At 33.1% G+C, this 17,015-nt stretch overlaps 1 protein-coding gene across 5 annotated transcripts in view; it reads right to left on the bottom strand.

The window, feature by feature from the left end:
* Window positions 1-14,637: 14,637 nt before the first annotated feature.
* LOC115211845 (SPRY domain-containing SOCS box protein 3) overlaps window positions 14,638-17,015 on the bottom strand; it is a 28,542-nt gene continuing 26,164 nt past the window's right edge. For all 5 annotated transcript variants that reach the window (XM_036503257.1, XM_029780565.2, XM_036503256.1 and 2 more), the window contains exon 6: window positions 14,638-16,686. In XM_036503257.1, the coding sequence (XP_036359150.1) occupies window positions 16,313-16,686 (374 nt within the window). In that variant the 3' untranslated portion in view covers window positions 14,638-16,312. The remainder of the gene's footprint in view (window positions 16,687-17,015) is intronic.

Genomic DNA, 17,015 nt, shown 5'->3' with positions numbered 1-17,015 from the left:
TATAATCCTTAAGCTTAATGTCAGCAGCCATCCCCTAATTTATGAAAAAATACAAAAATCCTTATATAGAACTGTGCACTCCACAGTTTCAGCAACATGGTGTTTGGCTGTTGTGTGTATGCTCACATGTCCGAGATAGGAAGCTTCACACTAGGGAGAGAGAGAACTGCATGAACAACAGTGCCGTCCCCAGTGTTCCAGTGAAATGTAATGTTTCTCTTTGACTCTGCATGTGTTGTGTTTATATTCTTGAATGTGATAAAGTGTAGAATTAGATTATTATCCTGCTTCCAGCTTCAGTGTTGCTGCCAGGACTTGAAAAATAGGGCACATTCCACCCCACCCCACCCCATTTTGTAATTTAAAGGGGATTTTTGAAAAATAAGGGGGAATTCACAGTAGTATTCAGCGTTCAAATTAAACACACTACCTGGCAGTGGCTAAAACATGAACCAATCAAGTTTATGTATAAATATTCTTTTTATGTTTGCTTCCTTTTACACAATATGAAAAACAACAGCTAAAAATTTTCTGAAGCAGCACCCCAACTAATTTTATCTACAAGCTGCCACTGTTTTCAGGAAACTTCAATGTCATTTAATAATAAATAATCTGCAACATAAGAACAAACCAAAAGAATACTTTGAGATGCTAGAAAATAATTCAAAAATTCAATCAAAAAGGCTGAAGAAATTTTGCTCAATTCCTGAGAAAGCTCAAATTGCTAGTTACAAAATTGCCCAGTTTTTGGCAAAGAAAAGAACCACATTTTGATGCCGAAAACATTATTTTACCAGCCTTGGAGATCACTGTTAGTAAAATGATTAGTGATGAAGCCATCAAACAAATTAAGACCATTCCTTTGTCTGCCCACATAATTTCTTGTAAAATTCAAAACATTTCACAAGACATTGATGATCAATTCTGTTAACATTTCACTGAAGCAAAAAATGATCTCAAAACCTTGTGGGCCTTACAAATCGATGAAAGTACAGACATCAGCAACAAAGCTCAACTAATTTCATTTCTGTGAATCATCAGGGTGGTAAAGTCAGTTTTTCTTTTGTTGTGAATTGAAGGAAAGAATGACAGGAGACGGTGTTTTTAACCTGGTGAACCAAAATGTTGTATTGAGAGGGATGCAGTGGTAAGCTTGTATAAGCACTTACACTGATGGCACTCCATCCATGCAGGGTCGAAAAATTGCTTCGTGACTCATGTATTACAAAAAAATTCACAAGTTAAAATTGTACATTCATGATTTACTGCCAAGTTTTGGTGTCAAAATCTCTACCTGATGGTCTCCTGAAGACGATGGACAATATTGTTAAAGTGGTGAATTACATAAAATTGCATTCCCTATGGTGCAGATTTTTGCATCGTTATTCTGGATTTGAATTTCTTAACAACAATAATTGGTGGCTGGAAGTAGCATTCCTCGATAATCTTTTTGATAAGTTGAACATTTTAAATTTAAGTCAGCAAGGAGTGAATAAAAATATCATTACAATTACAGATAAATTAAAGTCTTTCACAAACAAGTTAGAACTGTGGATAAAGAAAGTTAAAAACTCACTTGCTTCTCAGGCATAGCAGCTTTTCCAAACAAATTTAAAATATTCTAGAAGTGCAGAAGACAGTAGAAAACCTCTCTGTATCATCATCATCATCGTTTAACGTCTGCTTTCCATGCTAGATTATCTAAATAATTTCCATCATTTGATTATCAAATATATATAAAATTAAGAGGAATGACCATTAAAGTGGACACCTAATATGCTAAACATATGTTTAGCATATTAGGTGTCCACTTTAATGGTCATTCATCTTAATTTTGTATGTAACACAATTTTTAATCTTCAGATTTTTTAAATATACTAAGCCACTGGTTTTAATTGATTAATATCAATTTCTACTCTTATTTTAAAATTTTATATATAAATATATATATATATATAAATATATATTACCTATATATATGTATTAATTTCATAAAACCATGTTATTTTATTGTTACTATAATAAGAATTTATTTATTTTTATTCATACTAATAAAATATATTCAATTTTGTTAGGATTTTTATTTGGTGTGCCACAAAATAAATTCTCCTTGTCCAGTGTGTCGTAAAGTAAAAAAGGTTTGGCAGACATTGCTCTATGGGAATACGTGATCTAACAAAAATAGTTTTTATGATTTAGTCAGAAAATGAAGGTCAGTGCCAGTGATTTGTTTCAGGACCCCCATGACTAGTGGGAGAAAGTTATTCTCAGACCAGAGTGCTGACCTGAATACTTGCAACAGAATGTACTCCAATTGAAACACTCAAGGACCTGATGGTTTTGTTTATAGCAGAAGTGATTTACACTGTCATTATGTATGAGATGTTTTTGTTATGGATTATCTAGGCTTAAATACCCAAATATCGGCTCCACAAGCCATATCATTCCAGCAGATCACATGACCCCATGATTAAACGAACCCATTGTTTGTATTGGATGGCTTCCAGCCATCCAATTGTGTTGATGCAACAGTTCATTTTTCCTTACATGGGAAATTAATCACCAGCTCCTGGGACCCTATTATTCTCTATAAAGATGGTAGTTTTCGACTGCTCTAGGTCTTTGGCACACACCACTGACCACATGCAACTTGTCTCCAGCAACGATGTATTTGACACCAGCCAGTCTCCACTTCCATCTCTACCAGATGCCTGCCTACATCGTTGCTGTATGAGCACTGCACAACCAACAGACCATTGGCTGCCTCTGCACTCCACCAAACAGCACATCAACTATAACTACAAGATCAACAGTCCAGCCTAACCACGAAGTCTCTCACACATACTTGTAACCTGTTATGTTATTTTATTTTATGTGTGGCAATCATTTTATTTTAAAATGGAGAATAAATCATCGCTTATCTGTTAATTTCATCTCAAGTTATATATCATTTTACATTTCCCTCATTTACTCTTCTTCATTACATGTTAAACCAGGCAATGAATTAAGTCTATCATTAATGAGATTAATTAGGACTCGGTCAAAGCTATTCTCTAGGAATGTTTGCACTAATTAGATGCCCAAAATGTCAACTCCCAAAACTGAAGGAGCACCTAGCCTCTTAAACTTGAATTCAGAAGTATTTCATAAATGAGACAGAACATGATTTGTTGCTTTAACCGCAAGCTGTAATGTGACAATTTCCTCTCATTGAAATAGTCGAGATTTAATCCACAACAAGTAAGATCATGTATGTACTGCATTCTCTTCAATGCTAAGTAATCTCTATTAATTATATGCTCCCCAAGGACAGACATTATAAATTGATGTAACACTAATTTGCTTATATGCTTGAAACAACCAATTATTTCTTTTCTGATTCACAATGGGTTTTTTTCCTTTTTTTTTTCAGGATTTGAGAAGAGCTACATTAACCTTATTCCCAAGAGATATCTCTACATGATTTCCATACATTTTCCAATTAGTAGGGTATATGTATACTTGATGTATATACTTGGTGTAGCATCATCATTGTCATCATCATCATCAGCAGCATTTAATGTCCATTGTTCATGCTGGCAGAGGTTGTACGGTTTGACCAGGCTGGTAAGCTGGAAGGCTGCACCAGACTCCAGTCTGATTTGGCATGGTTTTCTATGGCAGGATGCCCTTCCTAATGCCAACCACTCCAAGATTGTAATGGATACTTCTACATGCCACTGACATGGGTGCCATTTGCGTGACACCAGTATCCACCACAACTGCGATTTTGCTTGGCCTGATGGGTCTTCTTCTCAACCATGACATAATGCCAAAGGTCTTGGTCATTACCTCCGTGATGCCCAATGCTCAAAAGGAACTCAGCCATTCAGCATATATGTGTGTGTGTGTGTGTATATAATTTAAAGAAAAACCTCTATTAAACAATTCAATAATGAAAGATGTTGTTCACACCCCATAGAAAACACATACTATAAAAACCTTATTCTAAAAATCAATAAAGTACAAAAATAATAAATAGTAAATAGTAGTAAAAAGACTATGCGTGTTTCATGGCTATATTTTCAAATAGATAATAATAATAAAATAAATTTGGTTTAAAATTAAATCGATCTAATTAATTCTATTTAAAAATATAGTCACTCATCAGGTCTAAAATAATAATAATAATAATAATAATAAAATAATAATAGAATAAATGTACTTATCTTAACTTATACTAATTATCAAATAAATACAGAAAAATATGTGTATTAACTATAAATAATTGAAAAACATTTAACAATATTTCTTAAAATAAAAACATAACTTATCCTATTCAAGGATTTCTGTTAACTAAAAATTTAAACGTTATATGTAGAACTTAGCATTTATAAGAAATATATCGCGTGAAAATATGGCATAAATATAATTTATAGAATAAATAGATAGAAATATGTATTTAAGCTATTAAAATTACAAATGTATTTTAGCTGTGAGAATAAGAAAAAATTAACTTTAACATACACCATTTACTGGAAAAATTGTGAAGTCAAAATAATTTAAAAACATAAAATACATAATATAATAAACATAAATTAAGCTAAATTTCTATAATTTAATCTATTTTCATTAATTAATTTATTTATCTTATAAACATCTATGTTTCATCTTAATCTAATTATGCAATATACACTATATAATCTCGTGCTAATTTATACACATTTTACTACTACAAATTATAACTACAACAATTAGTAACATAAAACAGGGCTTATATATATATACACAAATTAGCTAAACTTATTATACAAGTAATTTAATGTATGTCTACATTTAATTTTTTGTTTGTCTAAGAAATTAATCAATTTTTTATTATTAGTTAATAATATCTCCTTAAATTCGTTAGTACATAAACAAAAATTACTACCTATTCAATATGATTTTGCCTTACAAACTATCTCCCAATTTAAATTGTATTTAATATTTCTAGATTTTAGTTCCCATATATATTTACTAAGGCCAGTAGAATTAATTAAATTTCTATTCTTAAAAGAATTCATCTGTTGAGCCACCCATAATTTAATTTTATTAGAAGTTGACCCTATGTAAATCGCATTTAAATTATAATCATTCCTATTATTATCATCAATCAAAGTCACTACACATTTATATATTACATAATTGAAATTACATTTATTATTAAATTTACATTTAGCTTTATCTCTACATGTACAATTAATTATATTCTGGCCTTTATTATTATTATTGGAATAATTATTTGATTGTTTTTGTAAAACTTATTAAGCTTAAGTTTATTAAAAGAAGAAATAATGTTACTAACATTATTAGTAGTAGAATAACCAACTACAAAATTATTACTAGAAAAATGTTATTATATTTTCTATTATCTCTAATGAATACTTCAATTATATTTAAAATCTCTTTAATAATGTTTGTTTTAACTTGAGCTCCATAAGGAATAATTTGCCAAATTTTATTCTTATTATTAATATTATTATATTTATTTTTTATATTAAATTTATCATTATCATTAAATGAATTAAATTTAATCTTATTTTTTAGTCTATTTATGTTTTGTATTATCATAATATATATTATTAATACCATAATTACCTAAATAAAACTTATCATAATTCTTAATGTTAGGTTTATTATTATAAAAACTATAGGAATCATTTATATTATAATCTTTTATATTGTAATTATATTTAGAATTATTAAAGAATTTAATATTATTATATCCCGCCTCCTGCAGGGCTTCATTATAATAAGGTGTGTGTTTTCAGAAAATCTCAAAATTAGAAGAAAGCAGCGATATTCTTTTAACTATATTATCTGTCAACAATTTCTTAATTGAGGGTGGATGATTACTATTAGCATTAATATATCTAAGGTTTTCATTAATTTTATGGAATGGTTGGGTTTTACCTGTTATTAAATTAAAATTAGCGTCTAAATAATTAACATTATAGTTCTCATTATATATAGTAATACTTAATCCATATCTTTTAAAAAAAACTATATAGTTTCTTCTTATATATTCTAGTGTTCGATTGGTGCAATTTTTAGTTATTAATAAAAGGTCATCCCTATATAAACCACCCTCCAACTTTAATTTTTCTAATTGAAGTTCCGATAATAAATAAATCCATACTAAATCAGTTGCCTGTGCAGAATCGGGTGCTCCCATAGGTATATCAAAATAGTCCTTAGTATCCTTCCTAGCCCACAATTTTTTATTATATCTAATCAACAATTTCCTGGCCGTTTTAACAACATTAACTTCATCATAAGTCATTCCTACCTTATTCATTGCATAAATTAGGGCCTTATTAAGTACAATCTCATTAATTATATAATTATATAATTATCTATATCTATTTGAATGAATTTATATCTATTTTTATTTTTAATATTATTAAACTATTTTAAAGTATCATTAGTACTATTCCAAAGTTTAAGGTAATTAATTTCATTTAATCTATTAATATATTTATCTAAAATGATCTTACTTAATTTACCTAGATCTGATTTACATGGACAAATAAGTCTAACATTTGGGTCAGAATAAAAATTATCCTTATGGTCTTTTAGGGTGTATAGGTACATAAGGTTCAGTTTTATTATCTAACTTATATTTCATCATGATTAATTTAGAGGCCTTATTTACATTATAAAGTGTATTTTCTGGAACAATTTTATATTTTATATTCATTTATTTCTCTAATAGGTTATCATATAATTTAACATCTAGTTTATACAGGTTCCTAGTTTTATCTGATTGTACTATAATTCCTTCCATATTTCGCATTTCTTAAATTCTAATAGCTAGATCTCTTAAATATTCATTATATCTATTTGGGTATTTATGAAATTTAATCTTTTTCACCACCTTCCAAATATTATCCTCTAAAACCTGTATATCCCAATTATATGTGGGTTCCTTTCTAGATTTAAATTTAGAATTGATATAATTAGTATTCTCTACATCGTTAAAATTAGATACGTTACAATTATTGTAGTAGGCTTTCCATTTAATTCTATTAATAAAATCTTTAATATTATTAATAAGTTTCAAAATATATTCTTTTCTAGATGGTATAGGAAATATCCTCCAAAGATGAATTCCAAAATGTTATTTTTCTATTCACTAATATCTAGGAACTCATCATCTTCATCATCATCATTTAACATGTTTTCCTCGCTGGTAAGGGTTGGACAATTTACCCATTATTCAGCATATATATATATATATATATATATATATATATATATATGTGTATGTGTGTGTGTATATATATATATATTTGCCCATTATTCATTTTGTTATATATATGGTAAATTTATTGACAATATATTACATATATTTACAATTTAAAATTGTATATATTATATATATTACATATATTTACAATTTACTTTTACCTGTGCAGGTGGCACGTAAAAAGCACCATTTGGACGTGGCTGTTGCCAGTACCACCAAACTGGCCCTCGTGCCGGTGGCACGTAAAAGCACCCACTACACTCTCGGAGTGGTTGGCATTAGGAAGGGCATCCAGCTGTAGAAACTCTGCCAGATCAGATTGGAGTCTGGTTCGCCAGACCTCAGTCAAATCGTCCAACCCATGCTAGCATGGAAAGCGGACGTTAAATGATGATGATGATGATGATGATGATGATGACTTTCACCATTGCCCTTAATCTTTTCTCAGCTGAAATTTGAATAATGGTAAGTGTATATATATATATATATATATATACACATATATTTATATGTATGTATGTATGTATGTACGTTCATGCAATAGGTCATAACAATACTGAAGGATTGTTATCGGTTTAAAAAAAGAAGATTGATTAAATAAATAAAGTGAAAGTACTGTTGAAAAGCTTTGTGAGCATTTTAGCACATATATATTGTGACTGTTGAGAAAGTGATAGCAACTGATATATAATTTAAATATCACATCAACAATTTGATACCTATAATAGTCTACTGATCAAATTACCAGAATTTCACTATTGCAGTTATTCGATTATAACAGTCACTGTTATTTAATACAGAAGACACCATCCAAGAACAGAAATGGCTATCACATGTAGTGAGTTAACCATTTCCTCTTCATTCTACAGCAGCAAACTCGTATATTTCATTGTTTGCTCAAGTGATGTTAATTGGATAGTAATGATTAAGTACTCAAGACCAATATTTCTAAAGAACAATGTTGTCTTTTTCCTCTTTCCAATGTTGATAACATCGACTAGTTTTTTTACTAAAATTTGTGACCAGGTTTAAAGTTAAAAATCATCATCATCATCATTTAGTGTCTGCTTTCCATGCTGGCATGGGTTAGATGGTTTGACTGGAGCTGGTAAGCCAGTGATTTGCACAAGGGTTTGTCTATTTTGGCTTGGTTTCTACAGCTGGATGCCCTTCCTAATGCCAACCACTCCACAGAGCATATTGGGTGTCTTTTACATGTCACTGGCATGGGTGCCTTTTACATGTGACTGGCACAGGTACCTCTCATGTGTCACTGGCACAGGTGCCTTTCATGTGTCCCTGGCACTGGCTACAACTACAATTTCAGCCAGCTGGACATGTCTTCTCAAGCACAGCAAATCACTAATAGTTTCAGTTGATTGGTATTACTTCTGTGAGACGCAGCATCTGAAGATTATTACCTCATCCCACTTTGGACACTAAAACTCTGCTTGCGAAGACCTGTTAAGGCAAGTGAAATCAAAAATCAAAATCAAAATCAAATTCGATGACTGGTGTCTGTGCTAGCAGGGTGCAAAGAGCACCATACGAGTGTGACCATTGACAGAGTGGCTAACCGGCTTCCGTGCCTGTGGCACTTAAAAGGCACCATTTGAGCATGATCGTTACCAGTGTCGCCTTAAAGAGCACCATCCGAGCGTGATCGTTGCCAGAGCGGCTATCGTGCTAGTGGCACATAAAAAACACCATTCGAGCATGATCGTTGCCAGCATCGCCTTACTGGCACCTGTGCTGGTGGCATGTGTAAAAGATTCAAGCGAGGTCGTTGCCAATACCGCCTGACTGGCACGTAAAAGCACCCACTACACTCTCGGAGTGATTGGCATAAGGAAGGGCATCCAGCTATAGAAACTCTGCCAGATCAAGATTGAAGTCTGGTGCAGCCATCTGGTTCACCAGCCCTCAGTCATTCGTCCAACCCATGCTAGCATGGAAAGCGGACGTTAAACAATGATGATGATGATGATGATGATGATGATCCCACATCTTCCTGGGTCTACTGCTTCTACAGGTTCTCTCCACAGTTAGAGATTGGCACTTCTTTATGCAGCTGTCCTCAAAACATTATAACAATATTATTACAGTTAGTCAGCAAGTTCTGCTCAAAATTTCAGATATGTTTTTCTTTATTTTTTATTCATTAGTTTTATTATATGTTACAATAAAATAATGATCTTATCCAAATAATTTAATTAACAACAACTGTATGGTTCTGAGGTTTGCAACCTCATGGTTTCAGGTTCATTCCCACTGCACAGCATCTTGAGCAAGTGTCATCTACAACCAATGCTTTGTTATTGAATTTGGTAAGTAGAAACTGTGTAGAAGCCCATCATGTGAGTGTGTGTGTGTGTGTGTGTGCATGTGTGTGTCTTTGTATTTGCCTTTTCCCCACCCTTGTTTGACAACTACTGTTGGTTTGTTGACATCCCTGTAACAGTGGTTTAGCTTAGAGACCAACCAGACTTTAAAAAATAAGTAGGGAGGTGGAGTTGAGGGTATTTGAGTGAACTCTTCAAGGGAGTCCCTCTCCAATATAATTGAAACAAGCAAAAGATAAAAGATAAAACATAGATAAAAAGATAAAAGAGAAATCTAAAAAAAAAAATTCTTTTATACAACTTTGTTTTATCATCAGCTCTTAGATTGCATTATTCTTTTCTTTTTTTTTACTTGGGTGGCAATTTTTTTTTATTAATGTGTATATTATTTTATCTCTATTTTATTAGTTGATATGTTTTTTATCAATTATAAACTGATTTCCTATATTTTATCAAGTGTTAATATTTATAGTTAGCAAATTACAAATCCTTTTCTAGTGATTACAAGTTTACCAGAGTATTATTATATTTGCAGTCAATGAATAATATTCAGTTAACTGACTGACTGGGAATAAACTTTCAATGTTATTTTTCTATTCACTAATGTCTAGGAACTCACAATCATCATTTAACATGTTTTCCATGCTGGTATGGGTTGGACGATTTGACCAGAGCTGGCCAAGCCAGAGAGCTGCACCAGGCTCCAATTGTCTGTTTTAGCAAGGTTTCTATGACTGGCTGCCCTTCCTAACACCAGCCATTTTACAGAGTGGATGTTTTTATGTGGCACTGGTACAGGTGCTTTCTTCATGACACCCACACAGGTGCTTTTTATGTGGTACCACATAAAAAGGTACCTAACACTAAACTATTTACTTAATATACCTAACACTAAAATTTCATGTAGTACTGGCATGGGCGCATTTTACTTGGCACCAACACGAGTACTTTTTATGTGGCACCTGCACAGGTGCTTTCTATATGGTACCAGCACCTGTGAGCTTGCAAGACAAGAACCTCTTGGCTGAGAGAGGGAGTGAAGTGGTAGAAGGTGCATAGCCATGAAGAACATGCCTGAATAATTAAATACATATTTTAAAAGAATTTAAAGGAGCAACTCTTTAGTCCAACCCATCCCACACAAATTTACAATACACACCAGCAGCATCCTTCTGAAGTTGATTCACATCTTCATTCTCAATTAATAATTACCAAATAGGGCCTCTATACATTCATCATCCTGCTCATCTTCATTGTCATTTTAACCTATTTTTCTATACTGTCATAAGTTGAATGGATCTGAATTATAAGCATGTCAACAATCATATCCTAATCATCAATCCAAGTCTTCTTTGATCTACCTCTATTGCACATCTCAAAGTGCATACCAATCAACAGTATGGGCTTCTGACAATATGGGTTACCAATATTTTTTTATTATTCTGAAGAAGCAGGATTTTGTATTTTATTTACTACTTTTACTTGAAAGCTTTTAGAATACTGGAGATTATCTCAAAATATCATGACATTATTTTATTTATTTATGCGCCCTTTTCAAGCCTAGCCAGGCTCATGGGCCTGGTTTCCCGATTTCTGTGGCGTATGTGTTCCCCCTAGCTGGACGGGACGCCAGTCCATCGCAATGTTACTCACGAAACAGGAAGAAAAAGTGAGAGAAAGTTGGGGTGAAAGAGTATAACAGGGGTCGCTACCACCCTCTGCTGGAGCCTCATGGAGCTTTAGGTGTTTTCATTCAATAAACACACAAAGACCTGTCTGGGAATCAAAAACACGATCCTCCGACCATGAGTCCGCTGCCCTAACCACTGGGCCATTGCATCTCCACATCATGACATTAAGCAGCTCAGAAATCTCTTTCTCCCCCTCTCTCTCTCTGAAAAACATGCCAAACTATTGCAGTTTTGAGTATGGAGGTGTTTAGATGCAGCCCTGAGTTCTGCTTCCCACCATACTTATTTTTATGCTAGGTAAACTGGACCATTGTCCCCCACAGTACACATAAACATATATGTGGGTTACATCTTTGATTTTGTGAAATACAGTTACTTGTTCTTGTAGTCAGTCATTGCACTTATGACTGTTCATGGCTTTGGTATAAATTGATAATCTTTCCTCATACTGGTCAGTTTTTCACTTGAGTTTGCTAGCTCACCACCTTCAAATGACTAATAATAATAAAAGTGAAACAGAACCAGCACATGTATATTATTGACATAATAACCCTCCTGAATAATCAAGGTCCAACAATAATATATAACAGAGACTGTCAACTCTATTATAATATATAATAGAGATTACAGTCTCTATTATATATTATTGTTACATTTTACTTAATATACGTAACACTAAAATATTGGTTCCACATTTTGACATGAGGCCAGTAATTTTGGAGGAGGGATAAGTGCTCAACTGGTACATATTTTATTAACCCTGTAAAGATGAAAGGCAAAGTTCACCCCAACAGAATCTGAACTCAAAACTTAAAGATAGACAAAATGCCACTAAGCATTTTACCCAATATGCTGATGCTAAGACAATGCAAGGAAGTGCATGGTAACCAGCAGTCATCATCATCATCATCAACGTTTAATGTCTACTTTCCATGCTGGCATGGGTTTGTGACAATATCTGTTAGTCTGGTCAATACAGTGATATTTGTTGCAGGTGTGGCTAAGAAGCTTGCTTCCCAACCATGTGGTTTTGGATTCAGTCCCGCTACATGACACCTTGGACAAGTATCTTCTACTATAGGTGCAGGAGTGGATGTGGGGTAAGTAGCTTACTTACCAACCACATGATTCTGGGTTCAGACCCACTGCGTGACACCTTGGGCAAGTGTTTTCTACTATATAGCCTTGGGCTGACCAAAGCCTTGTGAGTGGATTTGGTAGAAGGAAACTGAAAGAAGCCCATCATATATATGCATGTGTATATATGTGTGTGTCTGTGTTTGTCCCCCCAACATCGTTTGACAACCGATGCTGGCATGTTTACGTCCTTGTAACTTAGCGGTTTGGCAAAAGATCCCGATAGAATAAGTACTAGGCTTACAAAGAATGAGTCCTGGGGTCTATTTGCTCGACTAAAGGCGGTGCTCCAGCATGTCCACAGTCAATTGACTGAAACAAGTAAAAGAGTAAAGAGTAATAGTATAGGTCCATGCCAAGCAAACCTTGTGAGTGGATTTGGTAGACAGAAACTGAAGGAAGTCCATCATATATAATGTGTGTGTGTGTGTACGCACATGCGTGTGTATGACTGTTGTTGCGTATGCCCCAGCCCATCCAAAGTACCTTGGATCGCAGAATGGCCTGTTGAGCTTATCTTGGATTGTAGGGTAACTTGCTGTGCTTGAGGAGACCTATTGAGTCAAGTATATCAACATCAAAATAAAAATCAAATGGAAATTGTAGTTGTGATACCCATGTCAGTAGCACGTAAAAAGCACCATCAGAACACGGCCAATGCCAGCGCTACCTCGACTGGCTTCCATGCCAGTGGCACATAAAAAGCACCAACCGACCGTGGTCAGTGCCAGCCTCCTCTGGCCCCTGTGCCGGTGGCACATAAAACCACCCACTACACTCATGGAATGGTTGGCATTAGGAAGAGCATCCAGCAGTAGAAACATTGCCAGATCAGACTGGAGCCTGGTGCAGCCTCCTGGCTTCCCAGACCCAGGTCGAACAGTCTAACCCATGCTAGCATGGAAAATGGACATTAAACGATGATGATGATGATGATGATGGTAAAGTGGATAAAAAAAAAATTAAAATGAAAGATTTTTCAAGTATCATTAGACATACAATGGTCACTTTTGTATTATTACAGTGCTATTGTAATATGAAATAAAGGATACAGAAATTATAGTAATGCTGAAGAGGAATTAAAGGTTTTAGCAGCTTTAAAGATATGAGAGAAAAAAAAAATTCTTTATGAAAGTAGCAATATTTTATGAAAATGAAGGATGATAAGTGAGAATTTTATGGTGTGAGGGTCTTCAATTGTACATGTCCTGATGTAGAAATTATACAATTAACCACTGTAAGGAATGTTTAAGGAGTTTTAACAGGCTGAGCCCCCCACACATGCTTATAGGTATTGTGGTACTACAGGCCCAACTCACCAAATGGTAAAAAAAAAAGTATGGTCAGAAGCAGAACACAGTGCTGCATCCAAATATTTAAAACTTCAACAGCTCATCATTGCCCCAAAAATCAATAGCTTGATGTCCAATTCTTATAGGGGTGAGGGGAAGAGGGAGACTGAGGCCTCTAAACTGGTTAATGTATTGATATCTGAGATAGTCTCTAGTATTCTGGATGCCTTCTGTTAAAAGTGAAAGATAAAAATGTTGCTTTTCCAGATTTGGTAATCCACACTGGTACAAGACCATATGGTTGACTGGTACCTATTCTAGTGGCCTTGGGGAATGCAAATTTGGACTCAGTGGGGTCTGAACCTAGAACATGAAGACAAAATTTAATATTGCTACAGTAAAGGCTAATCTTTTACTGTTTGGAGTCTTACTATTATACTACAAAACGTTCCCTCATTTGACATAAGGCTAAATATTTATAGGGAAAGGAGTACAGTCAACTAAATTGAACGAAGTCTAAGAAAGATACTTATGGATCAAAGACGAAGACGTTTATTTGAATTCTGAATAGGAAGGGACATAATTACAGACAACAAAGCCTTTAGTCTTCTGAACATTTGTTTATCTCTTTCTATTTCTCCAGAACAGTATTGTAAATCTAATAATATATTTATACAGATATATTTGAAAGAGAACAAGGCAGACTTTTTGTTCACTATTCACAAAATGTCAAGTTAGCCAACAAATATATAACATAGTTGTAGCACTAAGTTATAAATATCCATATATATATATGAAAAATGAATTAGTTATTTCGATTGTCTCACTATAAATACTTAAGGGAGATAACTATTTTATTTTTCTTCGTTCGCGCCTGTGTAGAACAGTGAATGACAAAATATTGTGAGAATGGTGAAACATGAATTTTATTATTAGAAAAACAGGGATAAACAAATAATATATTCCTACCCCACCAAATATTAGGAAACAGCTTAGTCCATTATAAATTTTCTTTTTATTAGCTGTGTATACACTTTTCCAATATCACATGTACCTTTTCTAAAAATTGCCTTACAGTTGAAATTAAAAGATAGTATAGAAATCATAATAAAAACTGTTATATAAAAAAATTTTCCAAAGTATTTTGATGTCAAAAGATACCGTCAATGTGATGTCAGCTGAGATTATGTACACCAGAATAATACAATTTACTTTCATATACTTGTACACGCACACACACACACGCACTCACAAAAGAAAACAAACTTCAAAGCCTTTAGTCTGAAGAAAGCCAGATATTATACAAAGGTAATAATATACAGCAGGCATAACAAACATAAAGGCAGAAGTCAAAAGAGGAGTTAAGGGAATAAAACATTGCAATCATAAGGAAAAAGAGCTCAAGAATGTTTATCATCGTGTTAAAATTAACTAAATTATAAAAAAAAAGCATCTTGAATGCTTTTGCTTTTATAATTTACAATTGGAATTCCCAATGTTTTCCATAACTTCTTTATGTTGTCAGATTTTCCTTGTTATTAAAAATTTAGAGAACTCTATTTCCTATGAGGTTTTCCTAATTAATAAGAATGTAATGATACCAAACAAGCAGGAAAAAAAAAATCACCAAAAAATCAGAACTATTGTCTTAATCTAAAAATCTTTAACAATATTATATCCGCACAGCAATCTTTTAAAGTTTTGATGCAACTTCATTGAAGAAACAAATAAGTAAAAATCAATTAACTAGAGGTCTCAAGTTGGTCAGCCAACCACTTCAAGCATATGTTATGTTGATTGCTAATTTTGTGTTTTAACTGCAGAAGGCAAAATGCATATCTTATGAATTAAAATTGTTATTATTGGATAAAATGAAATAAAAAGGTAAAAATGCAGTAAAAACTGTCCATTCTTCACTCAAGAATGAAATGATAATACCACATCTTCTAGCCTTCCCTGTGCTAATGGAAAAAGAAAATTTGTTGGAAATATTTATTCTGGTTTCTGTTTAAAGTGTACAGAAAAACTATTTCACAATGTGCCAAATATTTTCAAAGGAAAGTTTGAAAATTTCCTTTATATATGTGAAATGGGTTTTCAAACAGATTAAAAATGCATGGAATGTCCTCTTGGTATTGTAATGGACGATGGACATTTCAATGAGGGGTGTCTTATCTACAAAAATGTACAAATACTTGCTCTATAACATACATGTGTGTATAGTTCGAAACAAACACATATACGACATTTAAAGTACACATACACACACATATAATTTCCTTGACATTCACAAACAGGTAATTAAAAGAAGAGATATAAATATATTCTTGAATGCATGTGTATTTAAACACAGACTTGTACACACACAAATTATCTTAGAGAATCGGTTATTCCTTTTAAAACATCCATATGCAAAATAACTTTTATCACAGGTTCGGTTCCACTTCATAGTCAGTGGTAGGTATTGATGGTCCAAATGAGTCCATTAGCTCTCACAGCAATAACTATTTCTTTTGTATCAATCCAATAGAAGATTCTAAAGAAAATTTTCAAATTTCATTTACCCACTGCACAAAATTAATATTAAGATGGTTCTGGCAATGAGTTAACAGGCCATAAGCAGCGCCTTTTCCGCCGATCATCATCTTCATAATATCCATAAGGAGATTGACATGGTCGTTTTGAACCAGCAGTTACAACATCTTTGACAGATAAACGACAGGATTGCAGTAGCCAACCAACTTTGTCGTGGAGGAAAGTTCGCAAACCAGGAGGCAAATCTACAACTTCTAAAACATCCATGTGGCTTGGGATATGTGTGCGTAAGATTTGGCAACACATGAATTGAAGAGATGTTGGAAATGACTGACATCTGACCACTTTCATACCACTTCGAGCAGCTGTGGAGGATACAACTGGGTATAAGTTTTTTCCTTGAAGTCCTTTGTATGCAATACCTATAGATATAGAAAATAAATACAATACTTTAAAATCATTTTAAAACAATTTCCCAATTAATCAAAAATTCATGCAAAACCTCTTCAGAATGTGAAATAAAATAATGTTTCATACAGCTGGCCATATTCAAATAAAATATATTTAGAATTGCTTCATCTATTTAATCCAAACTTTAATTACAATACTTTAAAATCATTTTAAAACAATTTCCCAATTAATCAAAAATTCATGCACAACCTCTTCAGAATGTGAAATAAAATAATGTTTCATACAGCTGGCCACATTCAGATAAAATATATTTAGAATTGCTTCATCTATTTAATCCGAA

The sequence above is a fragment of the Octopus sinensis genome, linkage group LG5 (genome assembly GCF_006345805.1).
Source record: "Octopus sinensis linkage group LG5, ASM634580v1, whole genome shotgun sequence".
NCBI lineage: Eukaryota > Metazoa > Mollusca > Cephalopoda > Octopoda > Octopodidae > Octopus > Octopus sinensis.
The sequence above is the reverse complement of the archived record's forward strand: the minus strand, read 5'-3'. Positions and strand labels throughout refer to the sequence as shown.